General features: G+C 40.1%; 1 protein-coding gene across 6 annotated transcripts in view; it reads left to right on the top strand.

Moving 5' to 3' along the window:
- Nucleotides 1–23240, top strand: part of LOC120455130 (small conductance calcium-activated potassium channel protein) — a 57070-nt gene that overhangs the window by 19605 nt on the left and 14225 nt on the right. For 2 of the 6 annotated variants that reach the window (XM_039641026.2, XM_039641025.2), the window contains exons 2-4: nucleotides 16882–17027; nucleotides 19111–19330; nucleotides 19428–19523. In XM_039641026.2, the coding sequence (XP_039496960.1) occupies nucleotides 16882–17027; nucleotides 19111–19330; nucleotides 19428–19523 (462 nt within the window). Of the gene's footprint in view, nucleotides 1–6239; nucleotides 6886–16881; nucleotides 17028–18841; nucleotides 19052–19110; nucleotides 19331–19427; nucleotides 19530–23240 lie in introns of those variants that run through there. The other 4 variants (XM_039641027.2, XM_039641022.2, XM_039641023.2 and 1 more) reach the window with 4 other exon arrangements.

Below are 23240 nucleotides of genomic sequence, written 5' to 3'. Positions count from 1 at the left end.
GCTTGCCGAAGGTCAATAACAAACTAAAATCGAAAGTTTCTGGGCAGAGACTTGAAATCATCTAAAATTGTGCTTAAAAGTATTCTACAAAATATTTCTAACCGAAATACATGTCGTATACGTGTTATACGTATACGTGTTATACGTATACGTGTTATATCAAAAAAATTACGCATACGACACGTTGTACATTTTCTTTTACATTTCACAATTGTAGTGGAAAATTAAACTAAAACTGTGCGCAGTGTACTCAAAAAACTATGACGTATCCAGCTTATCTGCTGGCCATTTGTATGCCCATTTTCATTCGCCAATTCGTCGGCGGTATCCACGTGTCTGTTGTGCTTCAGAATCCAAGCTACGATATATAAAAATAAATAAATCGCTTCGGTTCCCCTTTCCGCCATTGCCGTCTCTTTTCCGCCACTAGTGCGCTCTCTTTCTACTGTCGCTGAACGCTTCGAAGTTATTTTCAACCAAAGCATCTGCAGAACAAAACAAAAACAAAAACAAATCGCAGACACACGATGGAACTCTTGGGGAATAGGTTTGGGTCACGAAACTTTTGTACCCTGCAAAAAGTGTCGAAACTTTTGCCGAATTTTAACAGCACTTGCAAATGTCGGTGGTTTTACTGAAGGAAATACAGCCAATGGGAATTGAATATAGGGAATCTTTTGTTCCAAGAGATTGCAGCTAACTAAAAAAAAACTAATGGCAGCGTTTTCAGCAATTCAAAACTTTGCAAAGTCGCTCAATCTCCAGCGGAATTTTGTGAATTATGTAGCACAAATTACGGCCAATTTCAACTGCAATATCACCATTTCCTCATGTGCTCATTCAAATTTGAAATTGTTAGATACTAGGATATATATGTGAATCGATTTAAGTGCTATTACTCAGCGGAAATGAAGCCTACAATATTTAATAACCACTTTCAAACCGTTTAATTTTCCGCACACCGCGCACACAATATTCTAAATATAGAAGTCATATTTAGATGCTGTATAATGCCGACGCGAATGACCAATTGAAAACACCCTTATGGCACAGATAATGGCAGGATATTATTATTTTTTTGTTTTCAGAAGTGGAGAGTGGGGAGTGGGGAGTGGGGCCTACGAAAGCAATAACACAAAACAAATGTGGGAACTAGGCACATCAACAAAAGCGGCTGACAAAGGGGGGGAGGGGCGGGTCTGTTGAAAGGGAAAATTGGGGGAATGGGGATCCATCTATTCGACTATTCCATCATCATCATTCGAAACACAAGAAAAAACGCCCATAAAGACATAAAGTTCGCTCAAGTGTTTGGATCGTATCGCCCGATTCATGCGTTTGTATCTAATGCTTTGATATATTGTTTACAAGGCAGGCGATTTGGATTTCGATTTGAATTTGGGATTGGAATTGGAATTGGATAACGATCGCATCAGCCTCATTGCTATAACAATAATGTGGATTCAGGGTCATAGTTTTCGGGTTACAGATAGTCCATAAAACGGGCAACTGTTTTATTTTCTTGGTTACATATCGTGCACATATAGTACTGCTTTGATATACGACCTAGCCGATTGAACAGGCAATTCCGGCGCAGTTTAAACAATGCCAATCGCCACGTAATTAATGGCATATGAGCAATGAAAGAACGTAATCCTCGGGGGAAAAACCGGGCCTTTAGATCGTGGACATGAATTATAGATACACCAAATATACATACATACATGCACTATATCCACTTTAGCCTATGTAAATGGGCGGAACGACACATGCGTGAATATTTAGATGATGATAAATATTATATGTATGCACTCCCAATGGGTATTACGGCGTGTCATCTGAAATATTTAAGGCATTTGCTTTGCGACTTTTGACTTGACGTCCATATGTCTGCATTTCGAGGACTTCCAATCGACCAAGAGTCAACTTTGTGTGTTGCCTTTACTTTGTCAGCGGGTAAGTCGGCTCTCCATTACCCATTACCAGCCATCCACTATCCACTAACCACTAACCATTACCTATTACCCATTACCCATTACCCATTCCCTGTTCTCCACTCGACTGTGAACAATGTTGGCCCAGGTGGCCTCAATAGTCCAATAACTTATTGCCTCGGCATTATGTGGCGCAAAATAGTCGGGAACTTTTTAAAATTTCATGATAATAGTCTTCGACCGCGACTGCAGTTTATATCTATGGTATATGTATACATATATATATATTATATCCGTTTAGATGGATGTTCACGGCTATATATCTTAGCGAGTGCATGCACGATGTTTGCCCAAGTGTCCATCAATAAAATATGACAAGAGGCACTTGCAGCGAACTGTCCCCGAACCGTAAACCGTAAACAGTACACCGTCCGCCGTCTAAAATCGTCGCCGTCGTCGTCTAAAGGTCGCGCCATAGTCCGAGTCCAATTGTACAGCTGCTCTGAGTCATTTGCCAAGGCATACGGCGTATGGTGTACGGCGAAAGGCACATGTACGTGCTTCACCAGATGTCCGGCCTTTGAGGGAGTACACCTGTGCCGGTGCAGTGCCTCTGGCCATGTTGATCGATGATTCATTGCATCGGCGGATCTTGAACGGCTGAATAGCGCCATTTGCAACATTCTAAGCTTTTCGTAGATCGGGCAAAACAATCGATATCACTTTCGATAGATAATTTCGATGATATCGATCATCACGATAGACATTAATGTACGAGTATTACTTCCGGATAGTTTTCTGCATGCATTTGTGGTGCCATTCATTGTACTTAAAAATGTTTAAGCTCACAAGTTTGGGTTTCTATTCATAGAATTTGAAATCGTCAGTCAAAAACAACAATCGTAAGCGGCTTTTCATTGATATCCATCTAAATTCGTGCTACGCAAACTGCATTTCCTTGTGAGTCAGCATGGGCAAGATGGATCAAATCCTGGCCATCCTGTCGATGACCCAATACCCACCCCCCTCCCCCCGCAGTTGCTGTATTGAAAATAAGAAAGTGGCCGAGGGGAAGGTGCCGGAATGGCAAATGGCTGACAAATGCATAAAGTTTTCATTTCAATGAATTATTCAAAATCCGACATGACAACATTTTGACTATCTGTCGTTTGCGTTGACATTTCCATTTGATATCTGGGTCGACGATTGTGCAAACGGAGGTGCGGGTGGAGGGGGCGCGGGGGTACCGAGGAATTAGGTGCGATGTCCTATGTGCACGTTAATGTCATCCTCAAGTGATGGACACTCGAGACAATTGCCGTTGGAGCTGCACAAAATGCATTAATTTATTTAAATGAGTGGTGCTTTAATAAGGCTTTGTAGTACTATATGGATGAAGTGGCTTGGGGTTGCCTTAGAATCCCACGTAAGGGATTCCGGTTGCTGGTTGTTGATTGTTTTGTGCTGGCAAGCAAAGCAGCTTAAGTGCACTGCGGCAAAAAAATGGGGATTTCATTTCCAACAACGGATTTTATTTAAAGAATTATGGAATGAATATATATAATATGAATATATTTAAATAGAATGTTTACAAAAGAAATTCCAATGAAGATGTTCCGTGGGTTTGAGTGCAAATTGAAAGGGGCTCGCCGCCAATTAGAAGGCATAAGCAGAAAAATGCAATAAGGTGCGAATTGAATTCGTTTTCAATTTCTCCATCGCTGCCTTATGATTTCGCATGCGGACGGAATTAAAGGCTTAAAGATTTGCTGGAATAATGAAGGAGTGGGTGGAGTTCGGGGGAGACTTCAAGGATGGCCAGAATGTGCGGAGGATGTGCGTTGCTATGGCATCAACTTCGGTTGCTAGGCCAATTCATTTGTCAGTTCATCAGCGCCGAAGAATGCATTCGCGTTTCTGTGAGAGTGTTACTCAAGTGTATGTGTGTGCCAGTGTGAAAGTGCTGGCGTATCTGTGTGATGTATGCGTGTGCTGGTGCGTGAAGGAGGACCTACTGTCAAGCCCCTCTAGAGTAAACGTTTTAATAAGACATGAAAAATGTCCTCGAATTATTAATTATTAACCTAATAGAGCATTCCCCAAAAATGTTTAAAAGCCAAGTAATAAAGATCATAACAAACGGAGATACATGTGTACTAGTTGTTGTTGCCTGAGTTTTTTGCGATTCATCTTAGCGTGACTCCACTGTATACTCTTTGCATGCACAAAATATAGCTGAACAACGTGACTATAGGCGAATACGACTGGGACAGCGGCAATTGCCGATGACAATGAAATCGCGTAGCTGGAACTTTGAATTGAGCATCCATTTGGGATTGGGGGAGTACCAGGGTCCTCACGGTACGGGGGGAGAGCGGAGGAGGGTCGCGGAGGCCGCGGAGACCATCACCTTACGCAAATCGGAGTTTCCAATGCGCAGGACCAAGCGAAGGCCACGGACAAAGCCACTCTCTATTTCTCACTCTTACTCTCACTCTCTCCCTCGGGCGCACGCAAAGGGGGCTTTGTGGGGCTCAATGTCCCCCCTCAAGAAAGAGATTTATTCACTTACTTACTTACTATATAAGAAGTGTTTCCATCGCTTAAATTGATTTGAAAACATACTTTTCATACATAAATTTCTAATTATTTATAAAATATCGATATATAATATAATTTTCATTCTTATATCAATATCCTATACTCCAGTTTTATTGTCTTTCTAAAATTAAGCTTTTCTGCGACTATGCCCAAGCTAAAACAAAAAATATTGATTCTGTTTTTTCTTAAGAACTTTATCTTCTGCCTACGACCCTGTCGTTTTTCAGTTCTCCCCCCCTTTTTTTTTAGATTTCTTAAATGTTATTTTGAATGTGCCGAAAAGGAGTATGATTTGGTGTGTGTCTGTGTACAACCGCAAAAGGATTAACTTGTAAAGTTCAATTTTGATTTTCGTATAGCGTGCCAGTTGACCATTATGCTATATAGTTACCAAAAAACTAAAAAAAATGAAATTCAAAGTCATAAGCAAAGCTCAAAGTTCAAAGTGGATGAAGAAGAAGAAGCAGTGGCAGCTTCTTCTTTTTGATTCTATTTCTCTTCCTCTGCCGCAGTCGACGTCGCTGCCGCTCCTTTAAGTGCCGAAGTGTGCGTGTGTGGGTGTGGGTGTGCTACTCCCACTGCTTTGTGCGTGTACTCGTGGGTGCGTGCAAGCGAGATGGTCATAGCGCACTCCTAGAGAGAGAGATAGAGAGAGAAATAAAGTTGAGTGGATTGGAAATCAGTCAAAAGGAGACGGAGCCAAAAGAGAGAGAGAGAGAGAGAGAGAGAGAGAGAGTAAAGATGGCAGAAGGAAAAGAGAGAAAGGCGAGGCGGCGCCGACTCTCTCTCCAACTTTCTCTCTCACCTCAGATTTTTGGTGCTCCTTTCGCGTGCCGCCAAATTAAACACACATGACAATGCCAATTCATTATATCCAAAAACGAAATTGCAATTGCAGTGGCAACACAAAAAAATAAAACAGCGCCAGTGCTGCGGACGAGGGCAGCGACTGCGACTGCGGCAGCGACAGCTGATAAAGACAGTTTGACAGGCAAATCTGGGTCTAACGAAGAAGAAAACGTGCAGCACCCGCACACCATAAAATAAAAATACACTCATACACACCCACTCCCCTGTGCACGCTGCTCACTTCTTACTGGTACAGGTGAGCCTCCAAAACTTGTCCCACAAGAAAGAGCCTCCAAAAAGTATGCTAAGAAACGCAGGCTGCCTTTTTCTTCTGTTGCCAAGTCTGATACATTTTTAGAACATTTTTTAGAAAATTACAAAACATATTATTTTACAAGCTTGTACTTTATTTAAAGTGCAGATGCATTGTAATTCCAAAAGAGATTATTAAACTGCCTGTCAAAGTCCAAGAGACTAGTTGCAATCTTTTGATTTTTTTTTGTGCTCATTCCGGTTGATGGCTTCAAGCGGCAGCCATTTTCTGGGCTTTACTGTACTTCTGGGGCTATTTATCAACCGCGGCTTGCTAACGGATCTGGGAGCGAAGAGATCGGGTGTTCGGGTACTCTCTTCGTTCTTCTTCCAACGCTCATCGCTCTCCATCGCAACGTAACGGGAATATTGTGGTCGAGTTAATTTGAACTAGCTCTCCGCTCTGCCGGCTTCGCTGCCTGCGGCGACAGCGACGTCCTCGCCGCTTTGAAGATTCCGTTTCGTTTCAGCGCCGTTTCATTTTCAGTTCTCGGTCGGTTTCTGTTTCAGTCTGTATTGTGTTTACACCCATGGCTGACGTAGCGAGCGCAGAGGAGCTAAACCTTCGAAGGCGACAAAATAATAATAAAATCAAATAATAATAAAAAAAAATCCCTAAATATATACATTAAAGAAAATACGAATAATATGCACAAGTACATGCATGACAAATGAAACGAAGAACAAAAACAACAGCAACGGCCACAACAACAAAGGCATGAACAGCAGCAACAATAATTTTAATAACGATAATAGCCACAATAGCAACAACAACAATTACAGTTACAGCAACAGCAGCTATCGTTACAGTTACCGTTACTGTTGCCGTTACACTTGCAATTACGTTTACGAGTCCCGTTTTTTTTCCAGTGCGTTCGTGTATGTGAAATTGTTATTATTAACAACAATAAAAACAACATCGGCAGCGGCAAACAAACAAAATAGAGAAGAAATAGCGTCAGTTTTCTTTTAACCGGATTCCGGTACTCACACACACACACGCACACATACGCAGACACACACTCACTCACACAAGCACACACCCACATCCACACCCATACAGCAACGAGCAAACATTTAAAAATGAAAGACGAAACAATGCGATAACGGGATAACTAACCAAACAAACGAATGTTGTAGAAGAGGAAGACGAGCAAACGAACAAGAAGAAAACATCAAGTGAATTAAGGTGAATAACATACCATATTTTGTGGGAAATATTACGGGTATTGGGAAAGGCAGCGAAAATACAAAAAAACAAAAAAAAAACAGCAAAAGCAAAACAAATAAAATAGCTATTGCAAAAGTAACGGGAGTATGGTAGCATCGCCTCGGGGCAAGAGAAAGTAAAAGGAAATAATAAAAAAGGAAACAGCCAAAGAAAGCGTACACATAAAAGACCCATAAAGCACAAGAAAACATCTTAAAACGAGAGGAGTACAGAGCTGGGAAACCCCGAACAAAGTCAAATGTAATATATCGCCATCCATAGATAAATAGATAAAAATCTCGCAATACTCTCCATAAAGATGTTGGCCAAGAAGTTGTCAAAAGAAAAGAAAGAGAGGAAGTGGCTAGCCGGAACAAAAAATCTTAACATCGAGTTTATTGTCTATTGAGTGGTTTCTGAAGACAAGTGTAGCTTTTCCTATAAAAAGACGGCTTAAATATATGGCATTTATCCAAGTTTTCTTACATTTTTTTTAAATCGATAACTTGTAATTACATTAACTGTTAAATATGTTGGTTTTATAAAGAAGAAATTGATTTTTTAGCACTTGATATAATTTTTAAAGTATTGCACTTAAGAAATAATTTATCAAGCACAATTACTTTGAACGGCAACTCACCGAAGATCATTGAAATTCAATCATTTAATCGGTTTTTATCATTGAAATTTTAAATTTTTGGTAGTGTACATTGAGTATTTTCCGTTAGCAGCAGAATAAAAGCATGTAAACTATGTGCTTAAAAATATCAATCGGCGGCATTGAATAGATCTTGACACGAGCAAAAACCATTCAAAAAACGTATAGAGACCTCTTATCGTTGCGCTGATGGAAAACGTAGCATATTTCTTGGCGCCCGCTACTCGGCTACAGGAAAATAATCAGGAAAAGAGGAAAAACTTTGAAACGAAGAGTAGGCGAAATTTATGATTTTCCCACATATGTGTGTGGACAACAACCAACGATATATATATACAAATATATGTACATATATTGCAATATGCGAGTAAGGGGCGCCAAAGAAAGAAGCTCAAAGAGTGATTCAAACTTTTTTGGTTCAACCATAAACTTTTTTGCGCCTTGAATATTTTATGAAAGGCAGATGAAGTACAAAAGTTGAAGTAAAGTCCATCATTAAGCGACCAATATATATATTGGACTATATAAAAACAACGCCAAAGAATATCTGGTGTAAATTTCAAAGTAAAAGTAAGAGGGATAATATTAATATAATTACTGTCTCTGGATGGGGAAAGGCAGTCGCTGTCACATCTCTTCAACATTCCGGCTAAGAGTTACGACACATTTTTGGCCATACTTTCTGCAGCTTTCGTTCTCGTTCTGTCGCTATTTCAGCCCGTTTTTGTTCCCTTTTTTTTGTTTTTTTCTTTTTGTGTCCTCTTGGTACACTTCAAGTTGAGTTATCCTAGTCATAGTCCTTGGAGACTGGCTCAAGTCAACCCATTTAACCGGCAGCACCTGGCCATGTCTTAACTGATTGTCCCCCGTCTGCTTCGTATTTGTAGTAGTTTTTCTCTGGGATTCCTCGTGCCATTTTCTCGTGCTGGTTTTTCTCCCATTTTCATCTTGTTTTTCTCCTAGGTTTTATGACATTTTGCTGTTGCTGCTTTCGATGGTGTAGAAATTCCAAGCCGGTTGCATTAAGTTTCAGTTCCGGCTTGTTGATTGACATTTCCTCTGCTCCTGCTCTCACTCTCTTTTTGTGACTTTGTTACATGCCTTTGCTGCGTGTTCCGGTGCGATTGTGGGTGTATGTGTTAGTGTGTGAGTGTGTTAGACTTATCCCTTGGCCGGTTGACAGTTTTGGCCAAAAACAAGAACAAGAAGAAAAACCAAAAAGAATCCCATTTTTTTTTCGCCTGCCAATGGCCCTGGCAGTGGCAATCTTATGCAACTCGCTACGTTTGATAAACCGCAAGTGCCACTGGGTGTGCGTGTGTAGGTGGCTTGGCGGTTGTTATGTAAGGCCGTGGATGTAATAACAATGGCCAAGATAAGAGCATCGAAGCGCCAAGCAAACGCAATGAGCAGCGAAACGTGAAAAACTCCAAATAATCTACAATAAAACAAGAGGAGGAAGGCGGAAACAAAAAAAAAATATATATATATAAATATATATATGAAAAAAGAAGGAAAACGGAAAATAAGAAAAAAATAAATGGCAACGGGGCGGATGAATGTCGGTTATTGCGTATACGTCATGTTGCCAACGTTCGCCGCTGTTATTGTTGGTATTATTTGGCGGGCGTGGCCAAGTGGGCGGCTGGCTCTCGAAAGATAACGCATACGCCGCATGGGTCCACGTTTGCCGCCCTTTAAAAGATGCAAATCCCAATGAGGCCCACTGGCTGCAAACAATTCTGAATTATTAAGTTACTCAATCAGGCTTGGCCCTAAGACCTTAAACTCACTTGAAATGGGATTTGGTCGAGGGTTTAGGTACGTCTCTGATGTTGCTGGGATTATATAGGCCTCGGACGCGGGGTGCCTTACAATTGAAGGTACCAAAATCAAATACAAAAAATATGAATAAAAAAAATAACAAAAAATTCAATTAACAAATTCGCCTTTCGAGCGTTCGCGTTATGGGCACACGCATAAACAAATCCGCTGCGCAAAAAGTTCCAGGCTGAGGAAAATTTCTTTAAGGGATTAAATTTCCATACCTCAGCGCACACAAACGTTCGTACACAGAGGGGAATAATTGTGATTTATGTTTCTTAGATAAATACGTAAAAACGTACACAACTTTGTGGAATTAAGAAAGCATTCACATTTCTATTCAGACTTATTTACCACAAATGCTGACTTAAAGTACAGTTTAAAGTAGAAATTTGCACATGTTTACATACAAAAGCTTTGAAATCTAAGGTTAACATTTTTGGCGCATTTGACGCAGAATTTTTGGTAAAAATCCCTTTCTGGCGCGCAGGACATTTTGGGCTTCTCCTCTCTTTTTTAGGGCTATTGTTGTTTCCTGCAGTGTATGCTGTATGTGAAAACGTTGAGAGACACGTGCCCGAGATGGATGCCAGTTCTGTTTTCCCTGCCTTCTTCTCCCCAAATGCCAGTTAAATGTTTCACTTTTTTTCCCCTTTTTTTTGAAAATCCCAACCTTATTACACACTTACCTGGTCCCACGTGTGTGAGCTGAAAGTTTTGTTATTGTTTTCACACTGGGCAACGGAAGCCGCACGTGGCCATGACCGTCATATTGGCTGGTCGTGAAAAAAAAAGTAAAAGAAATAAATAAAAAGCATGCACACTGAAGTAAAATCAACAGCAAATTGAACTTCAATTCCAATCGAATCAAATCGAGCCGACTCACATACATATATGGTGGGTCAGTTTGCCATTATGGCGGAAGGAAATCATTGTAAATGAAACCAAATTGCCCGTCCCTTCACTGCCGCCCCCGCCCTCTCCTCCTGTTCCTTTCCATTTTCCCTCGTTAGGCCACCTGCTATTTGCATTTCACTATTTCCCTCTGGATAATTGAGCGAGCATGCGAGCCTAACTGGGTCTAACCTTCAGCTAGCCCTAGTCTAGCTGTTCTATTTGGCCCAACTCCATCACCCATGGCGCCACCACAACCCCCACAACCCGTTGGCCACATTGCCGGTGCCATCAAATGCGAAATACAATACCTTTGCCCTTCCGCGGTTCATCCAAAAGTGAAAACATTCGAGTCAAGGCCACGCGAATGGCTCTGTCTATTTGGTATCGTTTGTTTATTAATTATTTGGTTAGGCATTCGCCCGCCCCCATTGGCCATGCACTGAGCGAATAACTAAGTACTTGCTTGAATGCTTTAAATCACACATACAAGTGTTTATATACATAGATATTATATCTTTTCCAGCGAAATATGGGCTCAAACTAGGCAAAGGCTGTTTCTATTCCTGTGCTTACAGCTGTATAGTTAAGTCATTAGACCTTTAAAGTCCCTGCTTCTAGTGATACCCCGCCTGATTTGTGTTACCATGCTTACCCTTTGGTTATTGCCAACTTTTTCTGTTTGTTTGCCTAACATTTTAAATATGTTCCATTGCCAGTCGTCGTTTCATTACGCGCTCGCTAAGTGTGTCACAAGTCGAAAGTAAACAATTTTCAATTGCTCAACAATTTGCATTATTGTTTCGTGGCTTTGCCAATAACCCCACCATGCGCTGCTACTTGAGTCACCTTAACGATTCTTGCGTTTGTCTTTTCGAATTTCAATGGATTGCGGTGTGCGGTGTTAGTGTATGTGTATGTGTGTGTGGGTGTGTGTGCGGCTACAATAGGGTTAGATATATTGATTTTCGATCATAAGAACCTGCAACATGCAAAGACCAACTAACACCTCGTCCATTATATATGTGCATGTCGATGTACTTGCATATATACTTTCATATATATATGTGTATGTGTGTGTATATCAGCGGCCCACTGACACGCCCCGCCCATTGACATTAGCCGCATTCGAGACGCCTTGGAGGGTTTTGCTCGAAGACGTCTTCCTGTCATTGTCGAGTTATCATTATTATATTAACTGAATGCGCCGCTTTGACACGCTCCAGCCTCAGTGCCACCCCCTACCCCCCCTTACCATCGGCCACGCCCCCTGATTGGGGCTTGTTGTATATGCGAGTCGGTAGTTCCGGCAATCAATCTCCGCCAGCAGATCTAAAGGCACAGCGACGTTGTGCTGAGCGGCTGAGGCGAATGGAACCGATTTGATTAGTGATGAAAAGCCAACTACAAACTAACCGCATTCACTCCCCTCAAAAAAGAAAATATTGGGGCTGAAGAAAAGAAATGTAACAGAAATGGGGAAGCCACCCCGCCCCTCCTCCAAGCAACTGACCAAATTGTGCACTCAGGGTGAACTAATTGAGTAATTCAAAGTTTACAGGTCCCAAACACACAACACACATACAATTGCACTGGGAGAAACGCGTAGTTCTTGCTCTTACTTACTTATTTTCTTTACTTCTTGGATATAAAATAAATTAACCCAAAATCATGATTTTACGGTAATTTGTATTCTAAATATAAAAAGTGTCTATTCATTTCAAAAACTCGATAAATGGCTCTACATATCATTTCGTATGTATTTCCTTAATCGAATCACAAACTCGCTTCCTTGTGCTGTAAAAATGTCTAAGGGTGCGCTGCAGGGCAGGGCAGGGTAAAAATATTACTTATCCGCCTAATTAAGCTCCAACAAAGCGAACACTTCATTATATATTTCCTGCACTCCGGCTGGCAGAGATTGGAGATGGATGTGGAGCGGTGGGAGGGATAGATTTCCTGGCGTGGAAAAGAAAACGTAACCTTAATGTAATGTAAATTACGCTAAATTTATTAGGCAACAATGAGTTAGCAGAGCGGGAGGCAAGCGGAAACGGAAACGCAGGCAAACCGAAAAGCGAAGGGAAAACCCTCACGAAACCACGCACACATTCGCGCGCACACACGCACACACATGAGGCTGAGCCTAATCGTCATCGTTAACTCCGACTTCAGGACCTCGTCACCCTGGATTTTGCAACCAGTCGTTACCAATTTCGTCGCTTGTTTCGTATTTTCTCTCCTAGTTTCGTTTCCTTTTTGCGTGATGGCCGCGTTTTGTATAGGAAACTCGATAATTTCCACCAATTTCCTTTCGCTGCACATGCGTGTATGTGTGTGTGTGTGAGTGTTAGCCCTGTTAGCTGGCAAAGTATGCGTGCGTGTCCATGCGAAGCTCATAAACTCTGTGTCGGCAATGAGTATGTTAATTTGGTTAGAGGTGAGAACGCAGGTGAGAAATAATTTCGGGGCGTGGCAACGGCTAAATGCCAATGGCAACAACACATCTCTTTTGCGGCGTGCGTGATCGACCAAAGGCCAAAAACAAAGAACAGAACAAAAACTAGGAGACAGATAAAATTGGGGCCAACGAGGGGTTGGGCAGCAATCGAAATTACTTAACCAAGTACTTCAAAACGAAAAGTTTGCCGCAAAAGACGCAAAATTACCCAACAAAATTACACTCTTGCCAACAACTTTCCAACCCGTTGATTCCACTGTTTGTAAACTTGGACAAACTTAAATGCCAATTTATCAGGAATATGCCTTTTTATAGTTCGTTTTCTCGACGTAATTTAAAGTATACTAAAGTGCACACAAGTGTCACTTAGATGTTTGTTGTGTGAAATGGTTTAATGAAGATTTTCAAAATATTTATTAAATGTATTATTTAACACATAATCAACAACAAATTTTGTATCTATTTGGCCATGTTGTACATTTCGATTTCACTGAAATCGTATTCATTTGCCCCCGAGGCTAATTTTATTTAGCGGCCACAATATTTGATTGTATAGATTTTAAAATTTGATTATGCTTTGTTTAGGCACACATGAATTTTGGCTATTTCCATAGATTTCCATAGATTTAATTGAATTCCACGAGTGGCGAGTTTCGGTATTGTTGAAATTCCATCAACGTTTTATAAGTTATCCTATTCATAACATTTCGCATTAGAAATTCCGTGTAAATTGAATTTCTCTACTATTTTATTCTTCGATGGCTTTTCATTTCACTCCACTTCACTAAATGCGTTTCTCGTTTAATTTATGCCCGATGGTCTCGGGCATTTGTGAGGCACTCAAAAGAGCTTATTTCCTCGCACCAGAACTTGCAACATTTTCAAGTTAAATGACTTCCTTTGGGGCATTTATTTAATCTGCTCCTTACCGTTTTATTTTTTCTTTGGGTATTCCTCCTTCCCGTTACGCTTTTCAACTTAATTAAGAAATCCAATTAACATCATTGACATTAGATGTCCTAGAATATGCGCAATTTGTTTTGTTTTTATACATACATATATATATATGTATATATATATTGTTTCTTTTTTATTTCGTTGCTGCTTTCACGAGCACATGGCAGCCACATACACACACACATACTCGCACAAATTCACGCATCTGCCGAAAAATAGATTTTCCCTCCTTTTCGGTTGCCCTCTTTGCATATGTATGTGTGGTCGGGGGCAAAGCAGGACCTCACTGGCCACCGCCGAAAATCCACACCCTTTGCTGACAAGTAGGCGTTGATGTTGATGTTGACGTTGGTCTCGTGTGTGTCCCTCTTTCCCCTCACCCCAACCTCAGAGAACGGCCTTCCGCCCATCGCCACCCCCTCGTTGCGTGTGTCCCAAAATTGTGCGTGTGTGCGCCTTTTTTGGAGGGGTGGCTGGTGGTTGGGGGGCTGGGATTTGGGGACCGAGAAAGTGGGTGGCCAGCACGCAACAAACAAACGATAACAAACAATTGTGGCAACGACAATCGGATACTCAGTGTCTACATAGCATTCCCCTCGTTCTTTTCAACATTCTCCATTTGTGTCTGCCTGATTTTCGGTTGTGAATGTGTCGGATAAATACTGATTGTGTAGGCAAGGGAATCGTGTTTAGAGTCGTGTTTGCTGCCAAGAATTAGGAAATGTCCTTGAAGAGGCTCAAGGAATTTCCACTACGGCTACACTTTCCACAATCTGTTATTCATGTTAGGTATGTGCAACGTGTAGATTCACATTTAAAGTAACTATTGCCTCAATAAGTATGCTTTAGTTTTAGGGTCTGAGAACTATATACAATACTATATATCCTAATGAAAACCAAGACTGATATGTTGCAGTAGTAGATCCTTATTTGTACTACTCGTCCCCTTTGACAGTCACTCAATCGAAACAAAACGCTTAGCTTCGCACAACGATTTGTCGTTTTACCCAATTATGACAGCACTGGCCGGGGTTAAAGGGCAACCCATTCACGCCCACAAATCTGTCAAATTATCCACATGATCGCCCACTGTATGGCGCTGTAGACGACCAGTCCACAGGAAATCCCAGTCAAGTCGGACAACTTTGACTCATCTCCCTTCAGCTGGCTTAAACAGTGACACAAGTAACACAACTGCACAAGGAGCCGGAGCCACATTCAAGCAAATCTACTTAGCATAAACCAATTCACACACACACGCACGCACGCATGCACGCATGTTAGGGCTGCCAGTGCGAAAAAGAGAGAGAGAGAGAGAGAGAGAGGGAGAGGGAAATGGAGGCAGGGAGCTTTCATTACAGGGGAGTGGCTGGCTTTCACCGAGCAGCTGACAAACTGCGAAAGCCAAAAACTGATTATGGCTTTAGCCATTCAAAGCGACAGCACTCTGCACTTGCAAATAGACAAATTTTTATGTGTGTGTGGTCTAGTGAGAACACAAGGAGAAAGACTTTCTTGTTTTCCTTTCTTCAGAAAATGATAACATATGACTATCAAATAGACAAGTTTATATGTGTGCGTTCTAATGGGAAATAGCAAACACAAGCCAAAGTTCTTTTATTTTGTTGTTTCCTTAAAAAAAAAACACTTCGTGCACATTTCCGCAAAAAATAAGTTATTTTCAGTGCATGACTGAGATAATTGAGCAGTAATCGAGAACGGAGTGCAACCAAGTTCCATTCCAACCGAAAATTGAGAGATATTCAGAAAGTGAAATTAAAAATCAGTATATGCACTTGGCACTCTACTTGCTTGCTCTCTTGGACAATTTTTGTTATATTTTTTTGTCGCTTTTGTCTTGTTTCTCCCAAGATCCCGTAAGTGAAGTACAAGTTAAGCTGGAGCCTTGTGGCCCAGTCACGTAGTCTTTTTTTTCCCACAAAGAAGGTGCCTTTTCATGGGCGAAATAAGGGGGACTGAGCTGTTCTTTATAAACAAATATTTGGATTTAGCAACTGAGTGAGCAGTAGAACGGCAGCAGAAGCTTAAATTCAAGTATAAAAAAAAGGAAACAAAAAAAAAGGAAAGAGGAGAAAAGGAATTTTGTTTCCGAGCTACATTTTAGGCCGTCCTGCGGCTTTCCCTCTCAGTCTCTCTCTCTTTTTCTCTCTCTTTCTATCTCTCTCTTTCTCTGTCTACTTGTGTGTGAGTGTGTGTCTAGTTTACGACTTTTACTACTTTCTTTTAACTTTCTCTCTCTTTCGGGCCCGCACAGCATATGCAAAACCGCACCCATATTGGAGGGCAAGTAGAAAAGCAGATTACTTATCTTTTAGTTTTCATTTAAATATGAAGACCAAATTGTACACACACGCCGCTTTTTCCTTTTCACTTTTCTCGCCCATTAGAGTGCCGTGCACACATCTACGTATGTCTGTATATATATACATATATACATACATATATTAAGGGAACCATGAAGTGGAGCTTCTTGGGTTTTTGTTTTCACGCAAAACTCTATCTTTTAGCCAGATAAAGATAGAGCAAAAAGCAAGTGGATTTCTTTTTATTTCCCGTCCGCCCTTTCAAATCCGGCTTTTTTCGTCTAATTTTGGTTAGACGAAAATAATTGGATTTACACCGAATCAAGAATCTAGATGGAAGACAGGGTAAGAGATAGTCATTTTGCATGCGATGATGTCGTCATTCCGGAGGATAAAGAACGCTTTTCCAGGAAGATGAGTCTATTTCTTTTCCACGCCGGCTGTGGGCTGTAAACTGTGAGGGGGGAAACCAAACTGGAGATATTCATAAGTGTAATTTGTTATTCCATGGGGAAGACAATGAGAGGATTTTAAATGAAGACCATAATAAAAACTACAAAGCTTTTTAGAATGAAAGCCATAAAAAATGCTATGTGTTCAAGCCTTTTATGACTTGCTTAAATATGAGATACACAAATGAAATGCATTAAGCGTACATTTAAATAAGTTGCAGAATACGCACTGATGGTAAAGTATACATATGAATTCCAATTGATTTGCATAGCTATTCACCAAATGCTAGTTGCTTAAGCACTCAAGCACTCTGTCCAGACACAAACACCGTTTGATTATTTATTGAAATTCAATCGATTGATACTGGTATTGATACTAATAGTTGAAATATATATACATTTTAGCTCCGCAAACCGGCGTCGACACTCTCAATTCCTGGCTCGATGAAAACACCTTCCATTGCGAACCGGGAACAGATCTCATCTGGATGCAACGAAGAAGCGGCCGAGGCACTAGTGGGTATCCACTCAGACTACCCTAGGTATGAAATGTATGTATAGCCCGATCCGAACCGCCAGTAGAGTACGTATACACAGCAGCGTGCATTCATTAGCATATAGCCCCCCTCCCTTCCGACCATTCAAAACAGCTCCAACTCCACCTAGAGTTCGTATCCAAACTGATTTGTTGCACCCACACCCAAGAAAATCCGATGTATAAAATTTATAAAGTTCATGAATTCGAATTAGTTCCCCTAAATATGCATAGGTGGCATGGATTAGATAGATGGAACATATATATATTTAGAATGATGTACTAAAAGTATTTAACAAGTTTAGTAATATGATGTGCGATTTTCGCTCAGTGTGCGGCTTAGAGAAGGTGCAGTGCCACATAAGGGAATGCCAATGAGTAGGAGCAACGATAACCGTAACTGTGGGCAAATCATTGACTGATGGATTGGATGGCCCGGGGACAGTAATTAGCTGTCAATGGCAGGACAAGTGAACCCGGGATTGATGATTTGGCGAGGGCAAAAATGAAAATGGAAATGGTGCCCCATGTATTGGGTAATATTCATTGGGGAGTGCTTGAGAAGAGTCCACGCGATTCAATTTGAGCACTCTAAAGTGAATTCCGCTCACGAATGGATACTGGGATGGTCCTGCTGTCCTGGCTTCCACATAAATCTCTATGAATGTCGTGGATGGCAGGATATTTTCCTGCAATCACGTTGGCAATTTGGCACAGTTCAGCAGTTTATAGAGGGGGGCCAACAAAAAGACGGGGGATTGAATATATGGCTATGGCTATGGCTATGGCTATGGCTACGACTACGACTACGGCTACGACTGCGATTGTGAATGTGAATGTGAATGTGGCTATATGGGCATCGAAAACGAGGACAGCCAGCTGTGTGTGTATGTTTTCATTTGTCAGCAAAATTTTTATTGGCCATCTTTGGCTCATCGAAAGAGCTGGCGCTTGCCCCCTCCCTCCCTCCCAGCTGTCCTCTTGTCGTCGGTGGCTGTGTATCTATAAGATACAAATTGATATGACACATTTAGGAAAGCCGGAGCAAAGCGAAAACACACAAATCTGTCATTCAGGCTGCAAGATTTATTAAGGTGCCGACTAGAGTTGAACGGAGCTGAGTTGGATCTGCTCGAGTTGAGTTCCGTTGACTAGAGTTGAGTTGGGTTGACTTAACCCCCGGATACCCCGATAACCCCACGTGAAAATCTCGACAGCTCCAAGCCCCCCGGCCACTCAAGCATTAGTCAGCGATCTGTGGAAAGCACTTAGAGGGGGGGTAAAAACCTGTGAAAATAAGTACGAAAATGGATCAGGACCTTGGAGTAAGTCCCTTTTATTTATTTAGCACGGAATTAGGTGTATTCCGGTCAAGTAAGAACAAAAACTAATCACAAGGAAATTATGATAAAGCACGCTTAATAATAATTAGTTCCTGCTTAATCAGCAATATTGTTTTCCCATCTCAAAACTAGCTAAAAAATGAACGCATCCCAATTAGAAAACAAGGCTCATTAGTAGACTAAAAATAAATAAATGGACCATCACAAATAGCTTTTCAATCCCTAAATAGCATCATTCATGGCAGGGAATTAAGTTAGCCTAATTAAACACGTTTAGACATTGCATACACACATATAATGAAAAAGTAAAACGTTTGATCAAAAAAAAATGCAAAATCACGGCATCAAAGAAAACAAACAAGGTGTTAAAATGCAGTGAAAGCATCAATATGAGATTAAATCAAAACAATAAATAACTAAATGGAAACACAGTGGCCTATGTAATGTTTATACAAATCGAACTACATCAGTTTTGACAATGTTTTTTTTTTCACAACACAACACAACCATCCATCCATATGGAATTGAATTGTTTGATACTATAATTACATCCCCAACACGTCCTTTAATTAAAGTAGCTAACCATCGATTTATTGGTAGTGAATTGCGCTACGAGCAACAGAATGGATATCCCTGTGTGGGAGTGTGAAAGGAGAGAGTTGAAGGGGATGTGGAAGTGGAAGGGGAGTGTGTGTTAGTGAGTGTGGGCTCTGGAGCACACATTGTCCATCTGATTGAACTCGAATAACCCCGCAGGTATATGGAAGAACGTGCTCTTACTGGCGGCAATACGTCCAGGAAGCCATCAACAAACTCGGCCAAACACAAACCCAATGTGGGCTATCGCCTGGGAAAGAGGAAAGCCCTCTTCGAGAAGCGCAAACGGATCAGCGATTACGCCCTGGTCATGGGCATGTTCGGGATCATCGTGATGGTTATCGAAAACGAACTGAGCAGTGCCGGTGTCTACACAAAGGTGAGAGCTCTCCTATTACATTCCCATACAAGTACAATTAATTAAAGCTGCCAAAACGAATCCATTGAATGCATTTCTCGATTTACCTTTTTTCCAGGCATCGTTCTACTCGACAGCGTTAAAAACCTTAATATCTGTTTCGACTGTGATTCTTTTAGGACTTATAGTAGCTTACCATGCTTTGGAAGTGCAGGTGAGAGTGAGTGCAAATTGTATTCTTCTCTTCCAGATGTTATTGATGTTCTTGCTGATGGTCGTCATCGTTAACTGTTTAACGTTGCCGTCGTCACTCTCGCTCACTGTCACCATAATACCGTTAGAGCCCCCCGATAAATCCATTTCCGAAAATGCCCCTATATATGGTCATGCTAACCCCAGAAAACCCCAGAAAACCCCAGAAAACCCCAGAAATCCTTTGGCCACCAGTCATCATCGCCATCTCGGTTTGTTTGTATGTTTGTTAGTTAGATTGTTTGTTTGTTTGTTTGTTGGTTTGCTGTTGAAAACGATTTCGTGTATCTGGTTATGATTTCTATTAACTTTCCATTGTTTTTCCTGTTTTTTCCTATTTTTCCTTTTACTTTCAATGTGTTTCCCGACGCATATTGGGAGCGTGAGCCACAGTATGGAAGGGCGATAGAGAGTGCATGTGTGGTGAAAGTTGGTGTCAGTGTGAGAAAGTGACAACCCGTTTCCGGTTCCGGTTCCGGTTCCGTTTCGCATTCGTTCATTCCACAATCCACCTTCCCACGTCCCCCTTATACCTCGGTCCATTTTGATATTTCTCTGGACATCTGACATCTAGAACCTCTACAAAAATATGAAGAGATTTCATTCCACCTCCAAGAATCTGAAGTAATGAAATTATGAAAGCTGAAACACTGTACATAAAGCTAACCATTCTCATTCACCCAACTCACCTTGACCACCACAATCAATATATTCACCACAGTTGTATTTTAATTCCGAATAATCGCTTTTGAATTATCAAATCCAATTAAGCCCATTTTTATGTAAACCTTTTAACTTACCTTAATTTTTGATTGAAATTCAAATTACATATTACTTTCCTTTTCTTTATTGACAATCACAAATTGACTTGTTTTGGCATTCGTTTTTTTTTTTTTTGGTATCATTTCCATTTAACGCAGATCCTTGACACATGATATAGACCGGAATTATTAAGAGAACTATTTTCATTCCATACCACAATCGTTTCGTACTCGTTTACCTCCAATATGCGCTTCAAATACCAGTTGCATGTACAGCACTATAATTTGTTTTATTTGCTCAATATTTTGAAATATATGATCCATATTCATATATATGTATATGATCCTTATATATATATATATATATATATATAAATATGTATACTTATAAATAATCTATTCAATTTCCACTTCTACTTCCTCTTCTTCAACTTATTGGTTTCGCCTTACTTTTCTCGTTTCGTTTACCTTACAAAAAACAATCCACAAAATTCCAATAAATTAGTTAAGACATGTGTTAAAATTTATTGTTGGCATGAGTTAAATATATTTATATATAGCAATAGAAAACAAAACCCCAACCGATTTGCAAATTTGATCGGTTGGTGCTTGTTCTTTTGAAATTTAGAAATACGTAGACAGCATGGGAGCATCTATTTGACTAGTTCGTAATTCTATTGATTATATCTGTAAACATAAAAACAAAACATAATTATATACTACAACATGATTGATAACAATATTATCTATTAGCAACATACGCGAATAAAACCGAAGAGAAGTGGAAGATACTCGAAAGCCCTAAACTTTCGTTAGCTTCATCGACTTAACTCAAATACTGTTTGTAGGGACAAAGTCCTGTGTTCAGTGATCGAATTTGGATTGGTAATTAATGTCTCCATATCGGTAACTCGATGTGGCTATCGACAGTCCGCAAATCAGCCTCCTTGTCGCAATCGAAATAAAGTAACAAAAGCCACAACAAAATAATCTTTAACCCAAAACTCTCACAACTGCATTTAACCATTTCCATATGTCCATGATTCAATCAAGCCAGGTCATTGATCAGTCGTCTGTCAGTCAATCAATCAACCAAACCAGTCGTCAATCAACCAGTCAATCAATCAACCCAGTCAGTCAGCTGATATACTTTCTATATACTTGTATATATATATATTTATATACAAATAACCCCCCCGTCAGAAATCTCATAATTCGTATTCTCTTCACACAATTTGTTCTCTCTCTCTCTATTATAATAATAACTCCGAATCAATGTTTACCCCCCCTCAAATTAATGTTGACGTTTAAAAGTAAAATTTTAATATGTAATTACCTTCCATTATGCTTTGCAGAATTCAGTAAGTAATACTTATTATAATATCTACCATACATACTTCAATATTTGTGAGTAAATCCAAGTCAAAACCATGCATAGTGTTATGTACCATATACGGAAGCAACCAATACCAATACCAAAACCAACTCAAATCAAAAACCAAAAACAGTAACCAAAAACCCGAAAACCGAACCAACAAAACATGCCTAGAGTAGACAATCCATAGATCGTACCTAGATTGAGTATATCTATAAATACCATATATACTATTTATATATATCCAAAAATGCATACTGAAGCCAAAAAGCAGCAACCATGCAAACTTAAAGTCGATGTTTAGCTGAAACGCGTCTGTATCGTGTCTAGTGTATATACATACATATACTTTTTTTTGTGATTTTTTTTTTTGTAATGAAACTAAAAACAAAAAGTGCAGTTACAAATACAAATAATACTGTCACACGCCATCCAAGATCAAAGGCAACCGCTTGGCTGTTATATAGCGAAAATTGTGGCTTAGCTTTGCACCCAGAAACCACCCAAACCACCCAACCGCAATCTCACCTTGTCTTGCAGTACAGTGCAGAATACAGTACACAGTAAACAGTAAACACTGGCTATGTGCGAATCGATTGTGGAAATGTTAAAGCGTACGGTGGTTATTTTTGTGCCTAAAACCTTAATTCCTATTCATTTAACTAATTAAATTAAAAAGTAAACGATGTTTGAATATCTTAAAATCAAATCTTTTGAGAATGGTTTTTCTTTGGTCTTGGAACGAGAAATAAGAACTTACAAGCCCCAATTCTGTCACTAAAAAGTTGTTCAATCCTTACTCTTCATGTTTATTGCCCTTATACCAGATATTAGAATAGAAGAATAGAATTTTTCAAAAAATACAAAATATCCGTATACCATGTTAGAAACGTTTCTTTCCAATCGGCTTGCATATATTACATAGATGGACATGTGCACAACATACATAAAAGCATACCCGCATACATATGAGCATTCCCATTGCTAAGTCGACACTAGATATATATATATGTATATATATTAATCGATATATGTGTAGAATCAAACATCAAACCCATCTATCACCAAATTTAGAGGCAAACACATCAGAGTTTGGCCAAACCAAAGAGAGAACACAGGACTTTGTAAATGTGAGATAGGAGAGACCTTACCAAAAGACCTTGTCGCAAATCGATAATCAATTAATCAGTCGGCTTAACTTGCGAATGGCTCATATGCAATTAAAAACGAAAGACACTTAAATCAGAAGACCATGCCTTTCCTCAACGGGAAAAGGGAAAATGCACATCATTTAGATTGTTGTGCGAATAGCCACTGCATTTGGGATGGTTAAATATCCAGATTTATCGATATGATCAATCCAACTGTAAAACCATCGATAAATACGATATTTTGCCATTTCTACTCTGCCTAGATGTTGTGATATTTATAGTTGTTTGTGCATATCTATCGCCTAATTGCACTGCGAACTTTAGATTAATGCAGTTACGAACTAGGAGGCTTAACACCAATCAAATCCAGTATGGGGTAACATTGAACTTTT

This window comes from Drosophila santomea, chromosome X (genome assembly GCF_016746245.2).
Source record: "Drosophila santomea strain STO CAGO 1482 chromosome X, Prin_Dsan_1.1, whole genome shotgun sequence".
Taxonomy (NCBI): Eukaryota; Metazoa; Arthropoda; class Insecta; order Diptera; family Drosophilidae; genus Drosophila; species Drosophila santomea.
This window is presented reverse-complemented; position numbering and strand designations above follow the sequence as displayed.